At 40.6% G+C, this 27868-nt stretch overlaps 1 protein-coding gene across 14 annotated transcripts in view; it reads right to left on the bottom strand.

Annotated features, from left to right (window-relative positions):
• PARD3 (par-3 family cell polarity regulator) overlaps window positions 1–27868 on the bottom strand; it is a 696667-nt gene that overhangs the window by 186765 nt on the left and 482034 nt on the right. For 10 of the 14 annotated variants that reach the window (XM_079769113.1, XM_079769103.1, XM_079769117.1 and 7 more), the window contains one exon: window positions 7043–7153. The exons of 3 other annotated variants lie outside the window; for them this stretch is intronic. In XM_079769113.1, the coding sequence (XP_079625239.1) occupies window positions 7043–7153 (111 nt within the window). Of the gene's footprint in view, window positions 1–4661; window positions 4808–7042; window positions 7154–27868 lie in introns of those variants that run through there. One more of the 14 variants, XM_079769107.1, reaches the window with a different exon arrangement.

Genomic DNA, 27868 nt, shown 5'->3' with positions numbered 1-27868 from the left:
TATAAATATAAGTCCCATAGACACAATATTTATAACAGAAATATCAATTCAAAATCTAATGTCAAATTAGCTAAATTTATAGATTTTTTATTATAGCCTACTTACTAGTATTTAGGAGCATGATGACAGTCAAGGATATTACATAAGCTGATTACCACTAAATACTATCTATCCATATGAAATATTTATAAAAGTTAAGAGATAATTTTATAATTTGCACCATACTTTTTGACTTTGTATTCAGCCAGAAAAACTACAGAGAAAGAGAAATAACTTCTTCAACTCAATGGGATATTAGTTTGAAGCTCAATTATGATCACTTATCTGACAACTCACTTTACTACTATATTCAGTTATATTAGACCATCACCTAATATTACAGGTGTTCAGAGTAACTGGACATTCACATAAGTCTTGAAATTTGGGAACCTAAAGAAACATGAAGGACTATAATAGAAATAAAGCCAAAAGCTCTGAATTTGTAGAGAACACCCTGAAATCAAAGGGAGTAACTTAGATTGGTTTATGAATGAATGAACCATATGGCGCTCACTTCATTAAAAGTGAAGTCAATCTAGCTTATGTTGGAAAATGCAGTCCTGTTAAGAAAGGAAGCCATCAGAAAAATAAAATATTGATATTCTCTTCTCAAGGGAAGCATGGACTAAGTAATCTCCCCAAATTTATTGGCAAATCTACACTAATAAAAGAGAAACATGCAAATTAACCATCACTCCACTACACCCACAGCCAATCAGGAGTGAGTATGCAAATTAGCCCAACAAAGATGGCGGCAGACATGGAGCTGGAGTGAGCAGGAGGCTTGGGTTGCCCCCGGCAATGGAGGAAGCCTAGCTTCCCACCCGCCCTGGCAGGCCCTGGCCTCCGCTCAAGGCCACAAAGTTTCAATTGTAAAAGATAAATAAATCCCAGATACCTGCTTCCAGCCGGCCCTAGCCTCCGATCAAGTAGGGGCTTGGAGCTTGGGTTGCCAGGGGCAACCAGCCCTGGCATCTACTCAAGGCTACAAAGTTTCAATTATAGAAGATAAATAAATCCCAGATACCTGCTTTCAGCCGGCCCTGGCCTCCACTCAAGGAGACGCTGAAAAAAAAGAAAGAAAAGAAAAAAAGGAGAGGCTGGGAGCCTGGATCACCAGAGAGTGTGGCCAGCCTGAAAACAGCCCTCAGCTCCTCACCCAGGCTGGCCACACTCCCATGGGGTGAGGGTCCCCACTGGGGGGCTTGGCCAGCCTGCAAACAGCCATCAGCCCCTCACCCCATCAGTGGGGGTCAGTTGGAGTGAGCAGGCCAGCAGGGGGGCAGTTGGGGGTGAGCACACTGGCATGGGGGGCAGTTGGGGGTGATCAGGCTGGCAGGGAGGGATTTGGGGGCGAGCAGGCTGGCAGCAGGGGGCAGTTGGGGGCAAGCAGGCCAGCAAGCAGAGTGGTTAGGGGCAATCAGACAGGCAGGTGAGCGGTTAGGAGCCAGCAGTCCCAGATTGCGAGAGGGATGTCCAACTGCTGGTTGAGGCCTGATCCCTGTAAACCGGCAGTAGGACATCCCTCAAGGGGTCCCAGATTGGAGAGGGTGCAGACCAGGCTGAGGGACACCCCCCCCCAGTGTATGAATTCTGTGCACTGGGCCTCTAGTCTATATAATAAAAGTCCAGCATCTGAGTGGCGGAATGACCAGAACGACCAGTTGACCTGTTGCTATGACATGCACTGATCACCTGGGGGGTAAACGCTCAACACAGAAGCTGCCCCCTGGTGGTCAGTGCGCTACTTGCAGAGCTGACCCCAGAGGCTGGGAGGCGGATTTGTGGCTGCTGCGGGACTGAGGCCTACTCCTCCGCCTCTCAGAGTTACTGTCTCTGGGCCCAGCCCCAACTGGGTCCTCTGGAGAGGTGAGTACTTTGGAAGATACTGGACCAGGGAGCAGCTGCTCAGAGGGCGGGTGCACAGAGGCTCGGCAGACCGGGGTGAGCGGCGCTCTCACAGCAGGCCGATCCCCACAGGCCACGTCCCCACCAGTGCACAAATCCTGTGCACGGGGCCTCTAGTGTCATTATATTATTGATGAGTTCTGGATTTGAATGTTCTTTTGTGCCAAATCACTCAGAAACAAATGTTCATTGAAGGTCAATTTCTACCAAGTCAATTGCTCAGAAGAAATGCTCAGCAGCATGAAATACTATTCATAAAGCTCTGTTCTTAATTGCTTTCTCTTACCCAAACTGACATAATATTACTAATTGCCAGTAATCATCAAATCCAATAAACATTACAGTCACTTCTATAGTAGATTCCAAAAAAAACCCCTGATTTTTTCTAAGCTCCAATAACAAAAGAAATTATATTTTTATTGTTAACATTGTCACCACTGATGAATTTAGTTATAAATTTAGTTATAAAAGTTGTTTGCACCCCTCCTTTCCACCTTGGTGGCTCATACTTGTAATGAAAACATTAAATTAAAACTATAGCATGCCTGCAGCCCACAAAGGTGAGAGAAGTGCTGCGCAAGGCTACCAAATCTGATGGTTAGCCTAAGTTACTGTGCATTTTAAAGTTCATTCTAGAAGGAATTGCTAAGGAAGCTTGCTGTGCAAATGTCACTCAAAAGTAGATTTTAAAAACTAGGAATGCATTGTACATTGGGGAATTTTAGTGACAATTTAGTCAAAGTAACAAAATACACAAATGGTTTTATTATATACTTTTATACTTGAATGTCTTGCATATTATGATTTGATTTGAGAAAATAAACTTTGTAACACAACCAGAGTTTTATTTACATGTTACATATTTCCCTTCTTTGTGGAGAAACTTATTTCAGGAAAGGAATAATTGGTTGAGGGGAGAAAATATTTTTGGGACCTAATAAAAATAGTACAGTTTCTTAAGGAAACTTTGAAAAAAGATAGTGTCTCATGGTTGAGCCCACAATAGTTCCAGATGGTCAATACCATAAACAAACACCCCCTCTATTCTTTTTTGTGATCCTGAAGTCACAAATTATCTCTAAGATATAAGAGTCATCCCTTTTTCTGAAGAGTCAGGTTGCTGTTTAGCATTCATCTTATTTATCTCAGGCCAAACCTCAACAATGATAGAAGAAACTGATTAGCCCAAAACTTAGCAAAGGAAATAAATATTGCTTTCAGAAAGTCCTTCCTAGTTATGAACAACAGAGCTATTCTGAGATTTAAATGATCATAGACAGCTGTACTGACTAATGTTGCTGGGCAGCAACATCATGGACTATTTCCCTAGCCTTGACATGTAAAGAGAGAAAGAGAGAAAAGAAGGAAGGAAGGGAGTGAGGGAAAAGAAATATTAAAACCTTTAATGTTTTTACTAAGACTTAAAAGAATTTATCATTTCAATTTGTAATTGAAATAAAAATATTCACACCTTTACTTTTTCTTAAAAAAAAAAAAGGTCTTTTCCATGATGGTAATGAAGTGGCCTTGAACCTGCATTGAAAATAATACACAAAATAATGTAATATACTAAATAAAGTAATAAGGTTAATTTCTGTCCTGCTGTCACTAAATTCATACTAACAGTTTCTCTTCAGCTTGACATCAATTAGTGATTTCATTCCAGACTCTTGTCACAGTGTTCACCACCCTTTTTCTCTAATTAAGATGGATGATGCATGATGAAGATAAAACATACAAGACTTCTGTTCCTGTAACATTTCTATTCATGAGGATTTTTGCTTTTATAATAAATGGTTTTATCACTAATTGCAATAAAGTAAGAGAAGAATAACTATTTTATGACTATGAAGTAAAATATTTTTATGTCCAAAAAAGGAGTGACCAACTCCTCAGGATGGAAAATCAACTGCATACTTAAATTACTCCATTATACCCCAAATACTTGAATCTCTAAAGCTTAAGAAGCTTCAATACAAAAAAAAAGAAGCTTCAATACATAAAACTATCAATGTTACATTTTTTTCAAAAGACTCAAAAAGAAAGAAATTGACCTTAAATGATTTTAATTTTTAAAAATGCTGTTAATGTCTACAGAAGATAAAATGTACTAATATTAGTGTAACAAAAATTTTAAAGATAAATTTCAAATTGCTACATATTAGATAATTGTTAATCACCTTCAAAACAATGTTGAAGATCATACAATCAACTCTTTTGGAAAACATTTTACCCAAACTTATTGTACTGCCACCCAGAAACAATAAGAAAGTTCCTGGGTTTTTTCCCAACAGTATTTCCTATGTGCAAAAATCAGTATTACAAAAATTCATTAAATAAAATCTAAATTCACAGCAGAATGAAATTTATGCTACAAGACAACTGGAAGAAATAGTTCAATATAAAGTAGTTTTTAGTCAACTAATTAAATACTCTATTTGCTCCTCAAAACACTTCTGCAAATGACAGACTTCAGAAATACTGTGGCTCAACCCATCAAAAGCTTCAGCTTACCCTGCTAGGGAAACCTAACAACGCCACCCACCAATATAGAAGCTGCCAACTTGGTGTCTATGCTGAATTCCCAAATGAGAGATAATATTTCACTAAATTTCTTACTTTAAAAATATGTAAAATATGCCATTTCAGTAGCAATAACAGTAGAAACCATCAGCAGAAAAAAGTCATAATTTTAAGTGGGATTTTTATCATTTTTGTAATATCGGAGTAAAAGCTCATTGAAAAGACTTACATAGATTTCACAATGGTTCCTAAAATTTTTTTCTCAGGTAGGAACAACTGTTTTAAAGACACATTTCCAATTCAAGGGAAGAACACACGTTGAAATCAATAGTGGTACCTGTTAAAGAGAAAACCACAGGCCCCAAATGGAGGCACTATCATGCTAAAGCCCGTAACCCTGAACCTAGACACGATACACCTTGATACCAACGGCAGTTTCGAACCTTCTCTGGAAATGGAGTCTCAGTCAGTCAGTCTGAATTTTCTGGTCAACACCAATGAGGTCATCTGTCCTGTGGGCCCCTCCATCTTCCCCAAAGGAAGCTGAGACTATCTGCCTGAGAAGATCCCCAACTTCTTCAGGGAAGGTGACCTTGCCTGAAACAATCCTTTCTTTTCTTTTGCTAATGGCTTTCTTGTCCAGCCCAGTTTTCTACAAAAACCTTCTATTTTTCATGGTTCCTCAGACCACCTGTTTACTTGCTAGATGGGATGCTGTCTGATTCATGAATTGTTCAATAGGGCTAATTAGATCTTCAAATTCCTATGACTGAAGTTTTGCTCTTTAACCTACCTTATAGGTATGAGGAAAAGTTGTTTCATCCCTTAATGCTAAAATGAGGTGGTACCATATAAAATAATTAAAATTTTTAAAGAAATAAAAGAAAAGCATTCATAGAGATACCACTAACCACTAATACAACCAAAATTTTTAAAGAATCTAAGCATTTCAAAAATTGCCCACCCTCCAGGACACTTGTGTGGGGTGAAGGATAGGGAGGGACTGGCTGTGGGTACAGAATTTTTCCATTTTTCTAAATGCGTAAGTTCTTGGGAACTACACCTAGACACCAGATAACCATTTCTATGAAGCACTTATTATTAACTTTAGCCCCACCAATCTCTCCCTTTCCCCAAGCTCTATAGTCATCTATTTTCACAATTGATTATATTGTCTTATATCAATTTGTTGATGTTAACATGTTAAAATCTTTTCCTTTTCTTAACAAAGGTAAGAGATTCCTGAGAAAGTGGACATTATAAAAATAAACATTTTATATTATACTAGAGGCCCAGTGCACAAAATTTGTGCACTGGTAGGGTCTCTAGCAGCTGGCAGCAGCCAGCTAGGGCCTCCCTCCCTTCTTCCGGTCGGCCCTGCCCCCTGGTTGAACTCCTGGAAGAACTCCCGAGGGGACAGTTTGCATACTACTCTTTTATAATATAGGATTCTGTATTTAATATATGGTGAAACAACAAAAACTTCCCTTTTACACTTACTAATAAAATACTAAAATAATATTTAATTAACCAAAATTCAGGCATGTGCACACATACACACACACACACTCTCATGGATACTCATTTGCTCATATTATGTTTCGGCTTTCACAAGCATCAAAGCACCTAGTTTTTTCCAACTCAAAGAGATGGTACAATTCCAAATACACCTAAATCAGCTCTCATGAAAAATAAGCCTGAATTGGCTCAAGCAAATAAATTCTTAAAAATTTTTGTTACTCTGCATGATAAACATATACATTCATATGTGTGTGTGTGTGTGTGTGTGTGTGTGTGTGTGTGTGTGTGTGTATAAAATACTTGATGAAACTAATCCCATTTAGATTTACTTCTTCTGATTCAAGAGGTCAGAGGAAATATTGGAAAACTCAGCTATAGCAAAATATGTTTTTCTATAAGGTTAATTTTTAAAAGTCAAGCTGTTTCTATGACAATGTGTGACCTAAATGCAAAGGTTACCTGAATTACATGGATTCTGATTCTGATGTCAGAATTCCGAGAACTTGAACACTAAATTTAAAGCCAACTGAGTAAATACTCTTTATTTCTTCCAGATGCATGCATCTACTGCCTTACTACCTCCTATGCAAAATGGCTTAACTAAAACCAATAAAATCAATTTTAATGCCCCCAAAAAGTGTAAGTTTTTCTTTCATTTAAGCCTTTTTTTTGCATTGTGTTCATCCCATAACCATCAGTATTTGGATTCTTGCAGAAAAAATAAAAATCAATTGAATGTAAATTCTTTACATTTATTTTTCTTTAAATTATAGATTTTAGAAAGAGGAAGGGAGAAAAAGAAGAAGAGAGGAATATTTGATCAGCTGCCTTCCGCACATTACCCCCAACAGGGAGTGAACCCACAACCTGGGTATGAGCCCTGACTGGGAATCAAACCGGCCACCTTTTGGTGTATGGGACAACGCTCTAACCAACTAGGCCACACCAGCCAGGGCCAAATTCTTTATATTAAAAAAAAAGAAAAAAGAAAGAGTAGAAAGAAAGGAAGAACCTCTATCTAATGAGGTTTAATCAAATAACTGATGTCTACCTCTCCTGCTCCTGCTTCATTCGTATTCTCTCCTCTTCTGAAGTAAGGGAGTCCTGTATTTTTATTTTACTCGTTTTCTCAATCTTGTCATCTTTTCGATGTTTGCCAAACCTGTTGACAACAAAAAATTCTAACTTGTCAATATATCCAAAATGAGTTCTTCTTTTGTGATAAAGACATATGTACCCAATAAGTGTGAGCTCCCTAAAAATCAGGGCCAAACTGTCTCCTGTGGTTCGCTAGTTTTGCCCAGTATTAACATATTTAACTTGATTATTTTATTCCTTTTTCATTAAAACTTGCCAGGGAAAACTATTTTGGAAAATGGCCTCAATATCCATTTTTCTTCTGCAAAACAAAAATAAACAACAACACAATAACAGAACGCTTAAGTTCATCCTTATTAAACAAATCCTATCTAATAAAAGAGTAATATGCAAATTGACTGTCACACCAACACACAAGATGGCTGCCCCTATGTGGTCAAAGATGGCTGCCCCCATGTGGACACAAGATGGCCACCACAAGATAGCCAGCAGGGGAGGGCAGTTGTGGGTGATCAGGCCAGCAGGGGATGGAAGTTAGGGGAGACCAGACTGGCAAGGGAGGGAAGTTAGGGGTGACCAGGCCAGCAGGGGAGGGCAGTTGGGGGCGACCAGGCCAGCAGGGGAGGGCGGTTGGGGGCAACCAGGCCTGCAGGGGAGGACAGTTAGGCATCGATCAGGCTGGCAGGGGAGGGATTAGGGGGTGATCAGGCTGGCAGGGGAGGGCAGTTAGGGGTGACCAGGCCAGAAGGGAAGGGCAGTTGGGGGCAACCAGGCCTGCAACGGAGGATAGTTAGGGGTGACCAGGCCAGCAGGGGAGGGCAGTTAGTGGCAATTGGGCCAGCAGGGGAGCAGTTAGGCATCAATCAGGCTGGCAGGGGAGTGGTTAGGGGGTGATCTGGCTGGCAGGCAGAAGCAGTTAGGGTCAATCAGGCAGGCAGGCAGGTGAGCAGTTGACAGCAAGCAGTCTTGGATTGTGAGAGGGGTCCCAGATTGGAGAGGGTGCAGGCTGGGCTGAGGGACACCCCCCACCCCCCGTGCACAAATTTCATGCACCGGGCCTCTAGTAATTAATAAATGTGTAGGACTGAGTGCCCAATACTTCAGATAATGGAGGATAAAAGTCTGCATTGGAGCAGGTTTCTGTTAGGACGAGAGAATGATAATGCACAATCATTGTTTAATAACCTCTCTATAACAACTATTTATTTTCATAATCAAGTTTATTAGAAACATTCATCATGGTTTAAAAACTGACAAATCAGTTTGCAAAGTTTAAAGTATAAAGGATAATTTACAGTGCTATAATACTTTTAGCTTATAAAATTGAAAGCTTTAAGGCATTCTCATCAAATTCTTTTCCTAAATCTGATGGAAAGCAATTGCTGAAGGTAGACTCTTTAACTTGGAAATCTATATCTGATTAAAAAACAAAACAAAACACATGCATGATTCAAAAAAAGTCCAAACCAACTTCCACAGATAGACTTTGAGCTTGAGGATCTCTAAGAAAACACTAAGCAACGTCAGACTTGGTATCAATTCTTTTTCCTGCTCTTTTATTTTCTCCAATAAAAGACCATGTTGTCTGAAACACATGTGCTACATACCCTCAAATAATCTTGATCTATAGTGATTTGCTCTCCAGATGTTTCAGAAAAGAAATATTTTATAGACAGTTTCTCATAAGCATTCATAAATAAGTAAAGTATACTGATATTTTTATCTGAGGACAACGTAGAAACCTAGTTTTGGTGACAATCATGTGAAAAACTGAGGAGTGAAGGGTTTGAAATAAAAGAAAGAAAAGTATTTCAATTAATGTATTGGTTAGTAGAATAGGTCATTATTTTATTAACTAGAGGCCCGATTCACGAAATTCGTGCAAGAGTAGGCCTTCCTCCACCCAGCTGCCAGCACCTGCTTCCCTCTGGCACCCGGGACCTGGGCTTCCCTAACAGCCCACCTTCATCTGGAAGGTTACTGGGAAGGACGTCTGGTCTAATTAGCATATTATGCTTTTATTATTATAGACTAGAGGCCCAGTGCACAAAATTTGTGCACAGGGTGGGGGGGTGTCCCCTCTGAGGGCACAATTTGTATATTAGCCTTTTATTATATAGGATATAAATCTGATGTCAAATATTGGTTGATGTGTGAAGTTTACATGACAATATCTCATAGGTTAACTGAAGTAACATTCTGCAGATGTATGTAAGGAAGAGAAAGCATCCTTAAAGTGTTAAAACAGAAAAGTTAAAACACCACCACCACCACCATTACTTTAAAAAGTATGTAAAGTACTAGATAGCACTCAAAAATGGCTGTAAAATTAACTTCTATAAAATACACTGAATGGCCAGATTATTATGATCTCTGAACACATAATAATCTGGCCACTCAGTGTATATACTATATAATAAAAGGCTAATATGCAAATTTTCCCCTAGACCAGGAGTTTGACCAGCAGGCAGGCCGGCCAACTGCCTATGTCCCCTCGCCCTGGCCAGGCTGGCCGGACCCCACCCATGCACAAATTCATGCACCAGGCCTCTAATATATATATATATATATATATATATATATATATATATATATATATATATATATATATATATATACTGAGTGGCCAGATTACTATGCATTCAGAGATCATAATAATTTGGCCACTCAATGTATGTCTACACTTAAATTTTAATGTTACTTAGAAATTAGAAGATCATTTCAATTGAAAAAAAAAAAAAAAGAATCCCAAGAACTTAAGTCCAGCATCTAACCAATTCTAACGAGGGATAAAATATACTTTTAAAACTATTAAATTCAAAGCATTTTTTTAGCTTTAAACTATATTTTTATTTAAGTAATGTAACCAAATGGGAATATCTAGACATATAAAGAGGTAATATGCTAATTTGTCCGTTACGGTGTCCCAGTCACAACCAGTCTATGGGCCTGTGTGCGTCCCTGCCCAGCACTGATGTGAAGCTGCCTGCCTGCATCCCGGGCTAGGGACGTGACACTGCCTGCGTGCATCCCTGTTCTGTGCTGACGGGATGCTGTGGGGGGAGAGGGGGGTGAGGAGGAGCTGGACTTGACGGGGGAACTCAGGCCGTGCCCCTCACCCGGCTAGGCTTGACAGGGGCCTCAGGCTGCACCCCCCCGCCCCAGCACTGGGCCAGGAGACCTCAGGCTGCACCCCCTGTCACACGGAGCTTGACAGGGGATCTCAGGTTTTGACCCCCGCCCCGCAGGGCTTCATGGGGGACCTCAGGCCACAGCCCTCACCCCAGCGCCGGCCGGAGATACTTCAGGAAATGTCCCCCACCTGGCAGGGCTTGACAGGGGACCTCAGGCTGCACCCCCTGCCCCAGCGCCAGGGGATCTGAGGCTGTGCTTCCTGCCCAGAGGGGCTTGACAGGAGTGGGGCCGGCCGGATCTAAGTCTCACCCAATGGGGGTGGGGCCATCCGGGTCTTAGTCTCCTGCGTTTTCAAAGTGCGTAAGGGTGGTGGGTGGGGACTTGACTCTAGGTCATGCGGCGTGCGCCAGACTCTGACAGGAGGGAGATTTTATATACGTTTTACTAATTTTCTTTCATCTCTGTCACTTCTATTATAGAGAAAGGGCAAATTTTAAAATATTTCTTAAGGGCAATATTAAAATATTTCTTCTAATTAATTCCCTTTTAATGTGCACAAATTTCGTGCACCTGGCCACTGGTATCAAATAATAGTATTTTAGGATAATTAGCAAGTTTGCCCCATTTACTCCTTATCCCCAGTTATATTTCCTGGTTAGTTTCTCTATTAACTCTTTTTTTTCTTTATTGATTAAGGTATTACATATGTGTCCTTATCCCCCCATGGTCCCCCTGGCTCCACTCATGCCCTCACCCCCCTGGCGACTGTGTCCATTGGTTAGGCTTATATGCATGCATACAAGTCCTTTGGTTGATCTTTCCCCCTTACCCCCATCCTCCCCTACCTTCCCTCTGAGGTTTGACGGTCTGAAAGATGCTTCTCTTTCTCTGGATCTGTTTTTGTTCATCAGTTTATGTTGTTCATTATATTCCATAAATGAGTGAGATCATGTGATATTTATCTTTCTCTGACTGGCTTATTTCACTTAGCATAATGCTCTCCAGTTCCATCCATGCTGTTGCAAATGGTAAGAACTCCTTCTTTTTTACAGCAGTGTAGTATTCCATTGTATAGATGTACCAGTTTTTTAATCTGCACATCTGTTGATGGGCACTTAGGCTTTTTCCAAATCTTAGCTATTGTAAATTGTGCTGCTATGAACATAGGGGTGCATATATCCTTTCTTATTGGTGTTTCTAGTTTCTTGGGATATAGTCCTAAATAAAACTTTCTCTTTAATTTTTTTTATCAATAATGTTTAAAAGTTAAGCATAATGATTGAGTTTACAGAATGAATGAATAAATATTTAAAAATGTATACATCTCAGTACAAGTCAATATCTAAAACAATGTATGTTTATTTGACAAAAATTTATTGAACATCCACAGAGCATTAAAAATAAAAACTTTATTTTAAAAAAATAGTTCATGGGAGAGGACAGGGCTAGACAGATTAACTACAGTGTCATCAGCATGTAGACAGTATATAAAGCCCATGTGAATTCCTATCCTAAAAATTCTGCAACAATGAGGCATCCGGAAATATATAATGTATTAATTTCTGGGATTTTTTTGTCAAATGGCGGAGTAGGTAAAGGAGGTGCTCGCCTCCTCCCACTTCTACAATCACATCAAAATTACAACTAAGCTACAGAACAACCATCATTCAGAACCATCTAAAATCTGTCTGAATGGAAGTCCCACAACTAGGGAATCAAAGAAGAGCCACATGGAGACTGGTGGGGAGTGGGGGTGGAGACTGAGAACAGGCTGGCCCCACAACTAATTGTGGCAGTTTTTAATTGGGAGGGATATCTTGACTGTTGAGGTTCTCTGAGAAGCAAGGGGTCCCAGCCCCTCATCAGACTCTTCATCAGCCCAGGGTTCCAGTACCAGGAAGGGAAGTCCCTGTATCTTACCTAATAATAGACAAACATGTAAATTGACCGTACCTCTGCTACACCCACAGCCAATCAGAGCGAGTATGCAAATTAGAAGGCCAAAGATGGCGGCCGCCCAGCTGTTCCAGGTGCGGAGTGGCCAGGTGGGGCAGGACGCCTGCTATGAGAGGGAGGGCGGAGGGGGGGGGGGCGAAGGGATCTACAGGAGCGGAGTGCCGCAGCAAAGACAAGACTGCAGACTCCAGCTGGAGTCTGCAGCAAAGACTAAGATGGCAGACTCTGGCCGGAGTGAAGGCCTGGGTCCTGGGTGCCAGAGGAAAACTGGTGCTGGAAGCCAAGGGAAGGAAGGCCTATTGCACGAATCTCTTTGTGCAACAGGCCTCTAGTCTTTATATAAAAGGTTAAAGAATCTTCTTTAAGACGACGAAGAAGAAAAATTAAGATAAACAATAAGAACTTATGTGCATATATGCATACCCCTTGGAAACAGATAATAATGTGGTGAAGGCTTGGGGGGAACATTGGGTGCAGGATGGAGAGAGTCAATGGGGGGGAAAAGGAGACATCTGTAATACTTTCAACAATAGATATAAATTTTAAAAATATGAAAAATAAATTGCAATAAATACATATGTATCAGTAATTGAATCTAGCCTAGCTGCTGTGCTCAGTGGTTGAGTTTCCACCCATGAACCAGGAGGCCACAATTGGATTTCCAGTTAGGGAATCTAGTAGGGGGCATGCAAGAGGCAGCCAATCAATGATTCTCTCTCTTCATTGATGTTTCTAACTCTCTCTCCCTTTCACTTCCTCTCTCTGAAATCAATCAAAATGTTTTAAAAAATCAAAAAAATCAAAATAAATGAGCAAGCAGAACAGAAATAGACTCATAGAGAACATTTTTTAAAATTTACCTTTATTGTGGAAAGTATTACAGATGTTCCCCCTTTTTCACCCCCACTGACCCCCTCCATTTCCCTCCTGTCCCCTCAGCAGGCCTTTCCTGTACTAATGTAAGTTCTTTGTTTAATCTACCCACCGTCCCACCTCCCTTCCCTCTATGTCAGTCTGTTGCTTCAATGTCTCGATCTTTTTTGTTCGTCCATTTATTTTGTTCATTAGTTTCTACATATAAGTAAGATCTTGTGATACTTGTCTTTCTCTGACTGGCTTATTTTGCTCCGAATAATGCTCTCCAGATCCCTCCATGCTGTCTCATAGGGTAAGAGATCCTTCTTTTCTACAGCTGCATTGTATTCCATTGAGTAAATGTACCCTTATTTAATCCATTCATCTACTGATGAACACTTGGACTGTTTCTAGATCTTAGCTACCCTATATAATAAAAGGCTAATATGGAAATCAACCAAACGGTGGAACAACTGGTCGCTATGATGCACACTGACCACCAGAGGGCAGACGCTCAATGCAGGAGCTGTCCCCTGGTGGTCAGTGCGCTCCCACAGGGGAAGTGCCGCTCAGCCAGAAGCCAGGCTCACGGCTGGCGATCACAGAGGCTGTGACAGGAGCTAAGGATGTCCGACTGCTGGCTTAGCCATCAGTCAAACATCCCCCAAGGGCTCCCGGACTACGAGAGGGCAGAGGCTGGGCTGAGGGACCCATGCCCCCCGAGTGCACGAATTTCATGCACCGGGTCTCTAGTTATAAATAATTCTGCTATGAACATAAGGGTGCATATGTTCTTTATGATTGGTGTTCTGGCTTCTTAGGATATAGTCCTAGAAGTGGGATCAATGGGTCAAATGCCAGTTCCATTTTTAATTTTTTTGAGGAAACTCCACACTGATTTCCATAGTGGCTGAAACAGTCTGCATTCCTACCAGCAGTGTACTAGGATTCCCTTTTCTCCACATCCTCGCCAGCACTTGTTTGTTGATATGTTGATGGTAGTCATTCTGACAGGTGTGACACAGAATACATTATATATTTGTACCAAAGGTATAATTTCATCTTACAAGAAAATTGTGAGTTAATAATAAAATGAAAATCTTAGTGAGTTTTCCATGTCTCAAAACAGTTTATATATTTTCAGCTGCAAACCTAACACTGAGTTTAATTACCTATATTACATTTCTTTTATAGTGGTCTTGGTCTACTTTGTAAACAAAGTTTTAGTTTTATATCTAAGTCTACCAACTTTCAGCCTTTTATCTTAGAGACACAAGATTAAAAAGAAGAAAAAAAATTCTGACTCAAATTTAAGAATCACATTTTTCTCATTGTATTATATTAAAATATTAGTTTCCTAGACTGTTTCATAATCTATTTTATATTTGTAAATTTGTTACCAAACTGTTAAAATGTACTTTTCTTTTTCAAATTATAGAGTCAAGATTATTGTATGAAAAAGTAAGGAAGGGGAGAACCAAGATGGGGGCATAGGTAAACACCTATACTTGCTGCCTCTCACAACCACATCAAAATTACAACTAAAAGGCAGAACAACTACCACCCAGAACTGCAGGAAACATGGCTGAGTGGAAGTTCCACAACTAGAGAGGTGAAGAAAGTGCATTGAGACTGGTAAGAGGTGCGGAGGTGTGGAAAGTGCTGGCACCTGGAGTGCTGCTCTTTTAATCAGGAGGGAGATACAAGCTCCCACTTGCTCTGAACTCCAGTTCTAGGTGAGACTCTTGGGGACCCAGACACATATGGAGAGAAACTGGACTGTCTGGCATTGGGATAGGAACGTGAGGGCGGCTTTCTCTCAGAGGTGCTCATAGCCATCATTGTTCCTGGACAGGGGCGCGGGACGCAGAGACCCGGGGACCTCTCTGGTGCAGGGCTGACTGGCAGCCATTGCTGTTTGTTCCACCCTGGTGATTCCCAGAGACCCTGCCCCACCCAATTTACAACCCCACCCAAGCTGTGCGCATCAGCTTTTGCATATGAATGGCCTGTCCTTTCTCTGCCTAAAACCTGTCAAACTGCAGCTGGGTCAGAGAGCTCCAGAGCTTCCAAAAGAAGGCCCAAGGCCTGGCAGCAGCAGCCTGCCTTGCTTCACAGCTGGGCCTCATCTGGGCACTTCCAAACCCCATACAAAGAGGAGGAATCTGCAGATGTCTCTGTAGCTCCTGCTGGGTGGCCCCAGAGAGTGGCTGACCTTGCACCTCCTTGGAGATCCAAGAGCCAGTGTACCCAGTGGTCAGGGTGAGACCATACCGGATTACAACTCCTCACATCCATAAGAGACACACTCAGGGGGCAGACTCAGTGAGCACCAAAGCCCCACTGAAGCAAGTCCTGCCCCATAAGGGTGTCTCCTGTGCAACAGATCTTCCAGTGTAGACACAGCTGACCATCACAGCCAATTGGCCTGGAGGTCAATTCCTCCCAGTGATACCAACAACAATCAAGGCTTAACTACAACAAGACTGTGCACACAGACCACAAAGGGGTGCACCAAGAGCGTACACCTCAGGTGACTGGGGAGGCAGAGCCACTGGGCCCTATAGGACACCTACCACACAAGGCCACTCTATCAACTCAAGGAGACTTAGCAGCTACCCAGTACATAGAAACAAACACAGGGAAGCAGCCAAAATGCAGAGACAAAGAAACATGTCACAAATGAAAAATGGATGAAAGCAAAATACGGAATATAGAATTCAAAACCATGGTTATAAAGTTACTCAAGAATCTTCTAGAAACCTCCAAGAAATTTAGTGAGACCCTCAAGGATATGAAAAAGGACCAATCAGAAATTAAGCATATACTGACTGAAATAAAGAATAATATACAGAGATCCAACAGCAGACTAGAGGATCCCAAGAATCAAGTCAAAGATTTAAAATACAAAGAAGCAAAAAACACCCAACTGGAAAAAAGAATCCAAAAATATGAAGATAGTGTAAGGAGCCTCTGGGACAACTTCAAGCGTACCAACATCCGAATTTTGGGGGTGCCAGAAGAAGAGAGAGAGCAAGATATTGAAAACCTATTTGAAGAAATAATGACCAAAAACTTCCCCTACTGGTGAAAGAAATAGACTTACAAGTCCAGGAAGTGTAGAGAACCCCAAACAAGAGGAATCCAAAGAGGACCACACCAAGACACATTATAATTAAAATGCCAAGAGCAAAAGACATAGAGAGAATATTAAAAGCAGCAAGAGAAAAACAGTTAGTTACCTACAAGGGAGTACCCATATGATTGTCAGCTGATTTCTCAACAGAAACCATGCAGGCCAGAAGGGAGTGGCAAGAAATATACAAAATGATGAACAGCAAGAACCTACAACCAAGATTACTCAACCCAGCAAAGCTATCATTTAGAATTGAAGGTCACATAAAGAGCTTCACAGACAAGAAAAAGCTAAAGGAGTTCATCACCACCAAACCAGTATTATATGAAATGCTGAAGTGTATTCATTAAGAAGAGAAAGAAGAAAAAGGTAAAGATAAAAAATTATGAACAACAAAGTGACAACAAATACATATCTATCAACAAGTGAACCTAAAAATCAAATGAATAAAAAACCTGATGAACAGAACAGACTGATGAATGTAACAGAATCAGGGGACATGGAAAGGGAGCAGACTGACAATTCTCAGGGGGAAGGGGTTGTGGGGGGTGCGGGAAGAGATTGGACAAGGAGCTTACACCTATGGACGAGGTAAGTGCGGGGTGAGGGGGAGGCCTGGAGTGGGGTGGGAACCAGGTGGAGGGGAGCTATGGGGGGGAAAAGAGGAACATCTGTAATAATCTGAACAATAAAGATTAAAAAAAAAAAGTAAGGAAATTATCCTATCTAATAAAAGAGTAATATGCAAATTGACCATCACTCTAACACACAAGATGGCTGCCCCCATGTGGTCAAAGATGGCTGTCCCCATGTGGACACAAGATGGCCACCACAAGATGGCCAGCAGGGGAGGGAAGTTGGGAGGGACCAGGCCTGCAGGGGAGGGCAGTTAGGGGTGACCAGGCCATTAGAGGAGGGAAGTTGGGGGCGACCGGGCCTGCAGGGAAGGGGAGTTGGGGGGGACCCAGGCCTGCAGGGGAGGGCAGTTAGGGGTGACCAGGCCGGCAGGGGAGGGGAGTTGGGGGCAATCGGGCCGGCAGGGGAGCAGTTAGGCATCAATCAGGCTGGCAGGGGAGTGGTTAGGGGGTGATCAGGTTGGCAGGCAGAAGCGGTTAGGGGCAATCAGGAAGGCAGGCAGGCGAGCAGTTGGGAGCCAGCAGTCCTGGATTGTGAGAGGGATGTCAGACTGCCCGTTTAGGCCCGATCCCGGTAGGGCAGTCGGACATCACTTGAGGGGTCCCAGATTGGAGAGGGTGCAGGCTGGGCTGAGGGACACACACCCCCCCCCCCCGTGCACGAATTTTGTGCACCGGGCCTCTAGTTACATATAAAATGTTTATACATTGGCACTGGGACATTTCCCTTAGTACCTGCTTTAATTAATAAATTATGTAATTTCTTTATGGCATACTATAAAATCACAGCAGATTACTTTAAAATTGTGGTAAAAATGAATCCCTCAGCTATAATTTTTTGACAAAATGAAAAAAAGTGTAAGTTAAAAAATATACCAACCATTCTAGAATATGAAAAGGAGAAATTATATAGCTATACCCTCATTCACTCTATTTCCCAATATATTCTAGTGTTCTTCTTAATTTATAGTTGCTTAACTCTCTGAAAAAGGAGGAGGGTCATTGAAAATTTTCAGCTACAAATATTCAAAAAGCCAGTTTCACTGCTGAAATCAGTAACCAACCTATGAAGACAATCATTTAATACCAAGTTGCTTAAATACTTGGAAGATATCATTTATATTTATTTTATCTTGTAAAAGCCACTGGTGAATTTCAAATGGGTCACTTCCCAAAGAACAGAATAGTTGAAAAAATACTGAGCTAATAGTGTGACCAGGAAGCAAACCCATTCTCAGCAGAGAATCCGTTTTATGAACTGTCTTCTGACTAACCCACACAAATATTCACATGGGAAACCACCACCTTGCAGGTATGATGCTGAAATAGAAAGTGGTCACATATGCCCCATGACCTTTTTTTTTTAAATAAAGAAAAACAGAGAGCTTGTAAAAAAGTTGATAGGAAAAAAATTGCTTTAGAGGTACTGCTACCAAAAAGCCACTAAAGACAGTAGCAGAAAGATACAGATGAGCCATGTCTCATCAGAATAGACATCTCTTAACTATATGGCTCTCTTCATAGAGAATATAACAATGTTTTATTCAGCCAAAGTATCTCCAAGTAATTTGCTAAAGGGGTTGTACTGTGATGCCTCACAACTGAGATCACTGCCATCTGCCAGGTCAGCCACAGACTGGATAGTAAAGGATGATGGGTAAACGTGCACTGCTGCATGGGGAAAGCAAACACACAGCAGCAACAAAGGACGGGAACAAAATCCTATTGCTTTTCTATAGAGAGAACTGTTAGTAAAAATTAACTATTGACAAGAGTTTCAGGCTATTAAACAATCATTTTGGTTCTTAGTAAGCCTAATTCTCTCTGCAGTGTAAATGACATTAAAATGTTTTACCATATTTAATAAAATTAGAGATCTTTAGAAAAAATATGCTGAATGATAACATAAAAATGTAACTGGTTTTGTAACAAAAGGGCTTTTCTTAATATCACATTTAAAAACAATGCAGCAAAAGGAAAGTCTTAAAAAACCTACAGTCACATTTAAAAGTAATAGTAGATGAAGAGAATATCCAGAACCAATTATCTTAGAAGTTTTGAGGAATAATATTTAAAATTGAGATTTTCTTAAAAAAATAAACCAAAAAACAAAATGTCACCTAGAAATCTGGAATTACCGCGGTCTTCATGTGCAACAAAGGCTTTTCGACAATACTTGTCTTACTATTCATTCTCAGATGTGTAGGCTTAGTGATACTGCTTGGCTGAGGAGGGGACTGAATATGGGTCAAATGTAAATTCATGTCATCTACCAGAAGCCATCTATCTTCCCCCAAACCCAGCTCCAGCCTTGGAGTAGTCAACATAGTCATTTAACTCAATGCCCTGACCTGAATGTTGCCCCTGTTTCTGCATATTTGATCATCACATGATTCAATCTCTGCCATTCTCCATTTTTCTTATCTCTTTCTGTAACCTTCTAGTTACTTTTGGTGGACACACATATGTGAAAGCCACTGTGCTAATCTGTCTTTGACTACTGCCTGCTGTGATAATGCTGTCATTTGCCCTAAGAATCCTTGAGAGATACCAGCTGCCCAATGAGCTGAGTTCAAGACCTTGTACAGCAAAATCCCATACTCTGTATTGTGTCCGTCCTGTGTCCTAACCCCTCTGCATGCCTTGGGAGTACAGTGTCCACTCAAATCAAAGCAATACCATGAGCTTTTAACATCATTGCTCTCTAGTCCTTTGAGTCCTACTGCTGGAAGCCAAGATCAACAGTAATTAATACAAATGAGAGAAGTCCAGTCAGAAGGCTGAATGGGGCTTTGATATTCAGAAGGTTGAATGTCTGCATGTTATTACCTACTGCTGACTCAATGGCCGAAGGCAACCCCCCCAACCTGATAATCTTTCACTGTTTACTAAACATTACCATTGATATGTCTATTTGCATTCCTAAAAGGCAATTGTGTATTCTAGTAAATAAAAAGGAGATGGGTGTGGAGATTCAGTGGAGCTTAGCCTCTTGAACTCAGTTCACAGCTGGCTTCCCCCATAATTTCCAAATTTATATTTCTTGTCTTGTGTATTAATTTGCGCATCAGCCCTTTCTCCAGGCCTTTGAACCCAGGCCACGTGGGCTGTGGCCTCACATCCTACTTTTTCAAAATAGCTTTAGATCCAATTTTCTCTAGAAAATCTTTTTCAATTGATTCTGGTACTATCTTTTTCCACATTTTGCTGTGAGCTTTCACTCCCCTCAACCCATCACTCTGATTTCTAATGCAATTATGAACTTACCTTTGACTTAAAGCCCTAAAAGGTAATTGCTCTAAATTTTATATAAAGAAAAAAATTTTGCCCTAGTTGATTTGGCTCAGTGGATAGAGAGTCAGCCTGTGGACTGAAGGGTCCCGGGTTGAATTCTGGTCAAGGGCACATGCCTGGGTTGTGGGCTTGATCGCCAGTAGGGGCCATGCAGGAGGCAGCCAATCAATGATTCTCTCTCATCCCTCTCCCTTCCTCTCTGAAATCAATAAAAATATATTTCAATCAATCAATCTAGCCATATACCTTTTTTTTTTTTTTTAATCCTTACCCAAGGCTGGTGCCATTCTGATGCTCAGACCATCTGGTTTTCCAGATGACCTAATACATTGATAATTCTTTTAAAAAAATAAAATTAATCCTCACTCAAGGATTTTTTTTCATTGATTTCCAAAGAGTGGGAAAGATGAAGGGAGGGAGGGAGACAGAGAGAGAGAGACAGAGAGAGAGAGAGAAACATCAATGTGAAACACATTGATTGGTGGCCTCCTGCATGAGCCCTGACAGAGGCTGGGGATCAAACCTACAACCGAGGCACGCATGTGTCCTTGACAGGGAATCAAACCCTCGGCCCTTTGGTCCAGGGGCCGGTGCTCTAACCACTGAGCAAACTGGACAGAGCTAACCTTATATCTTTGTAGCTTGTTCTATTGTACTTTTGTCCATGTGCACTGAAGGTAGAAGTACACATGTTATTGAAAATCAAAGTCTAGAGAATAGTCATCTTGTCCAATGTCTTGGACAAACAAGGAAATGAGACCCAGGAGGTATGCAGATATGCCCAAAGTCATAATGTAAGCTAGAAATTGCACTTGGGTCACCTCACAGCTAGTTTAGATATCTCAGTGGCTCTGAACTTGGATCCTCCCAGAGGAAATAAAATTCTCAAATCTATGAAGTTCACTTTCTGTAAATCCTGAGACATATAATTGAGCACTTATTGAATGCTCTTTTGATTATTTAATTACACTTAACCAGAATTCATTGAATTCTTATTATGGACTTCATCTCACTGATTCCCACAAACACTGTGTGAAGTGGGTACTATCATCCTCCTGCTTAAGGGTCACCTCAAGAAGTAGAGGGCAATTTAATGATCTCACAGGTCTTATAGCAAAGAAATCACAAAGGTAGATTTCAGACCCAACACTCTCTTTACCACACCTAGCCGCATCAAAAACCTTTAGGAAACAAAGACAGTCAGCCACTCTGTTGTTTTTACTGAGAGCAGACGGTTAAAACATCTTTGCTGAAGTAAATGATATAAATCTTGCACTGCCTGTAGCAATGAGATCCAGGGGACATTGTTCCCAAATGGAATTTGTCTATAAAGGCCGGCATCTGTATGCAGCTAATCCTACCATTGGAAAGAATAGTAAAAACTGCCCACAACCCCATTCCCAGGCACGACCAATATTCCTAAATGCAATGACACTCTAAAAGTCAAAACTGTCTTTACTGACATATGCAAATACTGCCAGGTATTAGCAGAAACATGTTGAACTGCCGAACACAATCATAGGACAAGAAAGCCAAAATTCACTGCATGCATTTATCTGTTATAATGATATGCTCATGGTTTCTGGCCATATCTTTTTTATTTTTTCCTCAGCCTCCATTTCATAAGGGAGAAAAAGAAAAATATAAGTAATCTCTAATATGTTCTTTCCATACAGGATCTTACATATTTTAGTAACATTTTAAGAAATCATGACCATGATGGAATACTAATGTGCTCAGCAGCAGATTGTGGCAATGCTGGGTGAATCAGGGAAGAGCAGGCTGACAATAAGGAGCAGAAAGCTCCTATTTAGATAAAAAGAAAACCCCAATAACTTGGTAATCAACAATATGAGAAGGGGCCTTAGAAAAAGGTACATGACTACTCACTAGTGCTTTTGCAAAATGGGATTCATTTCTAAATTGACAGAGTTTAGCAGGGGTTCTCTTTAAACAAAAATTCAAAAAATTGAGAATCATTGATTGTGCGCAGTTTTCATCTGTGCTAGTCTGATTAGATTTAATAAACTAAATTTTTGTTGATTGGCATTCAGAGAAAAGGAAGCGGTTTTTCCTTTTCTTTTAAAAAATATTTTTATTGATTTCAGAGAGAGGAAGGGAGAGGGAGAAGGAAATAGAAACATCAATGATGAGAGAGAATCATTGATCGGCTGCCTTTTGCATGTCCCACACTGGGGACTGAACCCACAACCCAGGCATGTGCCCCAACCGGGAATCGAACCGTGACCTCCTGGCTCACAGGAGGATGCTCAACCACTGAGCCACGCCGGCCTGGCGGAAGTTACTTTTTCTAAAGCAAATATTGCTTCTACACAGCCAAGCTAGAACAGCCTTTAGAGGTACAATGCACCCTTAAAAATTTTTTTAATTGATTTCTGAGAGGAAAAGAGAGGGAGAGAGAGATAGAAACATCAATGAAGCCCTGACCAGGAATGGAACCGTGACCTCCTGGCTCAACCACTGAGCAACACCAGACAGGCAGTACAATGTACGCTTAATGAACATATCCTTCTCAGGACCCCTATTAAATGTCCATATAAGTGCACTTGTCCCCTTGTAGCTTGTGCTATCTAAACAAGGGTGCACTGATATGCCTAGTCACTCTCCACTTCAGCAGCCCTAGCAGGATACAAAACAAGAAAATGTTTACAAAAAACAAATTAAACGGAACCAGCACATTATCAGTTTTTCTTTATAAGAATCACGGTAAACTTCAAAGATCTCAAAAATAAAATAAAAACACGTGCGCACACGTGCGCTCACACACACATATATACACACACAGACACAAACATACCTGTGGGATCTAGGTATAAAGACAAGAAGAAAACAACAAACCCAAGCAAACTCAGTAATCCTTCATAACACAAGATAAACACCTAAGTAATTCTAAAAATAACATTTATAATATATACTTAGAGCTATTCAAGTAAAATGACAGAAAACTAGTGAAGATATATCTTATTTATACTATTATAGTTTTTCAGGCATCAGCTAGTTCATAGATCACATGACATATTTTCTGCACAAATAAATTCCCTCTTTGTAAAAAGGGGTCAGTTAGTAATCACTGCTCCATACGCGATTTTTGATATACCTTATTTGTTTTACAAATAATTAAACCACACTAATAAGCCTATAAAGCCAAACATGCAAATACAAGTAAATTGCAAATAATATTTTCTGTTTCCACTCTACACTGACTTTATAATAAATAATATATATTATATATATAAAATTAAATATGTGTATATACACATTTAAACACAGACAAAACAACACATAAGTCTGATTTTTCTAAATGTTCAATTTGGCACTGAAATCAGAGATGTTCACTTAAAATGATGCTGAGAGTGCCTTTCACAAAACTCCTCTGGGTCCTTCCTTACTACTAACTCTTGCTCTGCTCATTTTACTACATAATTGTTCCATAATACAATACTACAAATTGCAATTACAGTTGACTCAAGGAATGATTATGAAAAATACTATCACTACTGCCTTTGCTCAAATAACTCTGATAATAATGAGAGACTGATTGAGCTCTTAGCCCAAGTGATGAGAAGGGTCAATTTGAACATTTCTATTAAGCTTATTTTATTAAACCCTGACTTTGTCAGGTCAGAGGCAAATAATCATACCCTGCATCTGGTTACCATGGTTTTCCTTTTCCTAAAGCATCACAACAATTTAGTCAGCGGTACTAGCAAAGGCAGTCTCTGTGTGAAATGCTAACGAGACCTAAGTAAAAAAACAACAACACATCATTTAAAAGGACAGTTGAAAGAAGAAAAAGTAAAAAGGTAGAAAAATATTTTACTCCACAGCTTCTTGCCTTTTAGGAAAAAGCATCAAGGGTATTTAGTAGCAATGATAATTATTCTAAAAAATTTCTGTTACCAGTTGCCTATCTGATAATCAAATTGGCCTTCAGTTTGTAAATGCTTATGAGGTAATTAATATATGCATACATTTGTTTAAAAAATATGTATATTTTTTTATTTCAGAGAAGAGGGGAGAGGGAGAGAGAGACAGAAACATCAATGATGAGAGAGAATCATTGATTGGCTGCTTCTTATATGCTCTCCACTGGTGACCAAGCCTGCAACCGGGTCATGTGCCCTTGACTGGAATCAAACCTAGGACCCTTCAGTCCACAGGCTGACACTCTATCCACTGAGCCAAACAAGGTAGAGCTACATGCATACCTTTTTTGAGTTAGAAATATTTACCCTCAATTAAATACACATTGGAAATCAACATTGTACCTACTGCTGTGAGACCTACCTACAAGTACAGCTGAAACACCTTCAAGTATGTTCTCATGCTTATGTTTATAGAGCAAATGGAAATGACAAAGACAGGCAGAAAATGGTCACTGATGTGGGAAGAGAGGGGAACAGACTTTTTGTAAAGCTCCTGGAAACTGAAAGATTAAAACTTCCCCAAAGACCTCATTATCTGTAAAGTTAAGGTGTTAGCACTTTTTTTCTGTAGATGACAGGAAACAGTTTCTGTTGATTCCCATTTCTTGGAGAATGCTCTCTACAGAGTAAATTAAGAGGTGCAGATTTCCACGTTTTATCTTTCAGTTGATTCACTTATTGGGCTCTGGGGGCAAGCTGCCCAGAGCTTGAGGCCATGCCTAATTCTCAGAATAGGAAAGAGCAGATTCCTGCAGAGACTGCAGACTCCCAGGCCTCCTTGCCAACATCACTGCCTATCTGAGTCACAGCAGCTTCTTGAAGAATGAGGGACTAAAGGGCACACACAGTTGGTTAAATTCTGTGTTCTTGCAGCACACCTGGTTCCTGGTAAATTTGACACAGAAATGATTGTGTGGCATTAAATATGGCCACCTCTCTTTTCCAGAAGATTCTTTACGCTTCTGTGCTGCAGTTTCACTAGACCAGGATGCACAGCTCTGAGGATTATTTATGACTCAACCGTGGTTAGAACCCAGCTGGTAACGAGGATCTGAAATTTTGGGATGGTTTCAGGGACCGAGTGACAAGGCTTACAACAAGGAGACCTGCTTAGTGTCTCAGCTCCATTCAATCACACTCCTCATGTGAAGGGAAACATGAAATTCGATAAATGGTAAACCACCATATTCTTCCTTATTTGGCTAAAGAGTTCAACAAGCATTCAAATATAGAACTTGTTGATCTGTGTACTGGCCTGGAATTCCTCTCATCCCAACGCATTCCCATCTCCTAAGAACTGTCACATCTGCACAGCCTGCTGTGTGGTCCGAGGCTCATGGACTTGCTGTCCAATAAGCTGTCCTGGAACCAGAGCCAATACCACCAATATCAGTTTAAATCCTCAAGTCTTCCCAATTATGGCTGCTTTTACAAGATATCATTACGTTGCTTTTCCTTGACTAAAGTTTGAAACTGTCTAGCTCAAACTAGTATTTATAATCATGGTGTATTAGCAAACCTCACTTCATTGAGTACACTATGTCTGTCTATCTATTTATAGATAGATTTATATCCCAAAAGGTAGAACCCACATATAATCTTTTATCAAAGGTATGCAGAATACCTATCTTCAAACTAATGCAGAAATAATTAATCTAAGAAAAGAAAGCCCACGTAAAAAGAACTTAAAAAGCTGACAGATGTACAGTACTTAAAATTTCAAAAAGCTTTTCATACACATTATTTTAGTTCTTAAAATGAAATATGAAGAACATGGAAATGAGAAAACTGAGGCTGTCAGATTAAATGCCAGAGATGTGGAGCTGGGTTGAGAGGCGAGAACTTCAAAGTCTAAATCCCAAATTCTTTCTATGACAGAACACTGTTCTCCTTCTCAGATTGATCTCAATCTCTTCACATGCCTCTTAGGTTCTTCATGTTACTTTATATGTTAAGAGTTCATGAATTAGTAAAATCCTTATTTGTTACACTGAAATAATATTAAAAATAAACTTTAAAGAAGATCACTATGGAAGCATCCTAAATGGTGTTAATACTAACCAGACTGTAAAATACTTGAAAGTGTTCTCTGTAATTTTAACTCTTAAGCGCCCACCTAAACGCATGGTGCAATGTTCCTCCAAACAGAATAATGATGGAGATATGCTGCTGGTGGATGGACCTGCGGACAATTAGGCATAAAACACTGAAAATTCAGATAACTTATGTGAAGATCAACAAGATTACATATCACACGGTAGATGAGATGGCAAGGGCAGGGTTTCTCAACCTTGGCATCACTGACATTTTGGGCCAGATAATCCTGTATAGTGAGGGGCTCTCTAGTACATCATAGGTTGTTTAGCAGCCTCTCTGGTCTGTAGCAACTACCTGAGAGTAGTACCCGCTCCCCACTGTGACAACCAAATAAATCATCAGAGACTGCCAAAGGTCCCCTGTGGGCAAAACCCTGGTGGGTTGAGTACCACTGGGTTAGCGTTTAAGACAACTAAGTTCAAAGAGATACATTTCTTATTTTCAAAGAAGAAGAAGAGGATTCAAAGGACAGTGGGAGGTTTATTGGTCTTCACCCTCAATGCTCCATCTAGTACTTTCTAAAAACTGAAGAAGCAAGACTCTACTGAGATGAGTAAGGCTGAATGCAAACGACCAGCTAAGTCTTAGATGACAAGATCTAGCATACTGTAACCTAAATATTTGGGGGATGTAGCCATAAAAACCAGTACATTAAAAAGGCATCAAAGTCAGTACATTAGAACACTGATTAAGAGCTTATACTAAAAAATCAGAAAGATGTGGAGAGCAGCTATAGTGTTTGGACAGGATCAAGCCTCGGAGTAATGAGAGGGGACACTCCTCTCATTGCCACGTGCAAGTCCCAGCTTGGAAGGCAGAGCCCTCCCAGCACAATTATAGCCAGAGGCTATAGTTGTAAGCTTGAACCTATGGTCCGAACATGTGGTCCCATGTGCCTGAGTGATGTGGGCTTGACAGAGTTCAGATGCATGTAACTGAGTAGATTCGAAACCCACGAGAACTTTGTAACCACGCCCTTACTTTGCCTCGTGGAATCTGGCTATAAAATAAAGAGACAGCTTACAGGCTGTGGCGCTATCTCTCTCCATCAGAGAGGGCAGCGTCCCACCCAGACGCTTATCAGTCTTTTCTCAATCCTTCACCACCCCCTCTCAGGCTCACTGAACCTGGATGAGCTGGCTCGGCACAGAAAGACATCCGTTATTTTATGTGTAACAACTGTCACTATTGAATACTAATAAAATATCTATAAAAATAGTAGTATCAAAGATTAAATATGAGCATGTTTTTAAACATGAAGCACACTGCAGAAATCCTCACTCTAAGAAAAAAAAAAGATACACTTTTCTAACAAAAATATCTCTATAGTCATCCCTTCCCTCCTCCATTTCCAGGTAGCTCTTCCAGGTCCCCTAAGTTGGAACTATCATGGCCATTTTAAGTGGTAGATATGTTTCAGCATTGGGGGTCTAGTCCCTGTCTTTTTGGTTAAGCCAAAAGGATCTGGCCAGCAGTGGTTGGTCTTGGCCAGCACAATAGAGTGTGCTATGAAGCAGTTACAATTTCAGAAGCCCGAGGCTGCCTGGCTTCAGGCACAGTGGGCTGGAGGGGCAGTGCCCAGGAGAAGGCACTCCACAACAGGTGCTCCTAGTTGCCTACCCAGTATACGTTCTCCTCCTCTTCTTAGAAGTGGAGCCTTGATTTGGTAGAGAGGAAATATGCCTAGTTGAGATAAAACTACTCTTCCCAGCTGCCTTTGAAAA

This window comes from Cnephaeus nilssonii, assembly GCF_951640355.1.
Source record: "Cnephaeus nilssonii genome assembly, chromosome: 4".
Lineage (NCBI taxonomy): Eukaryota > Metazoa > Chordata > Mammalia > Chiroptera > Vespertilionidae > Cnephaeus > Cnephaeus nilssonii.
Note: the sequence above shows the minus strand (reverse complement) of the source record. Positions and strands in the feature narration are given on the sequence as shown.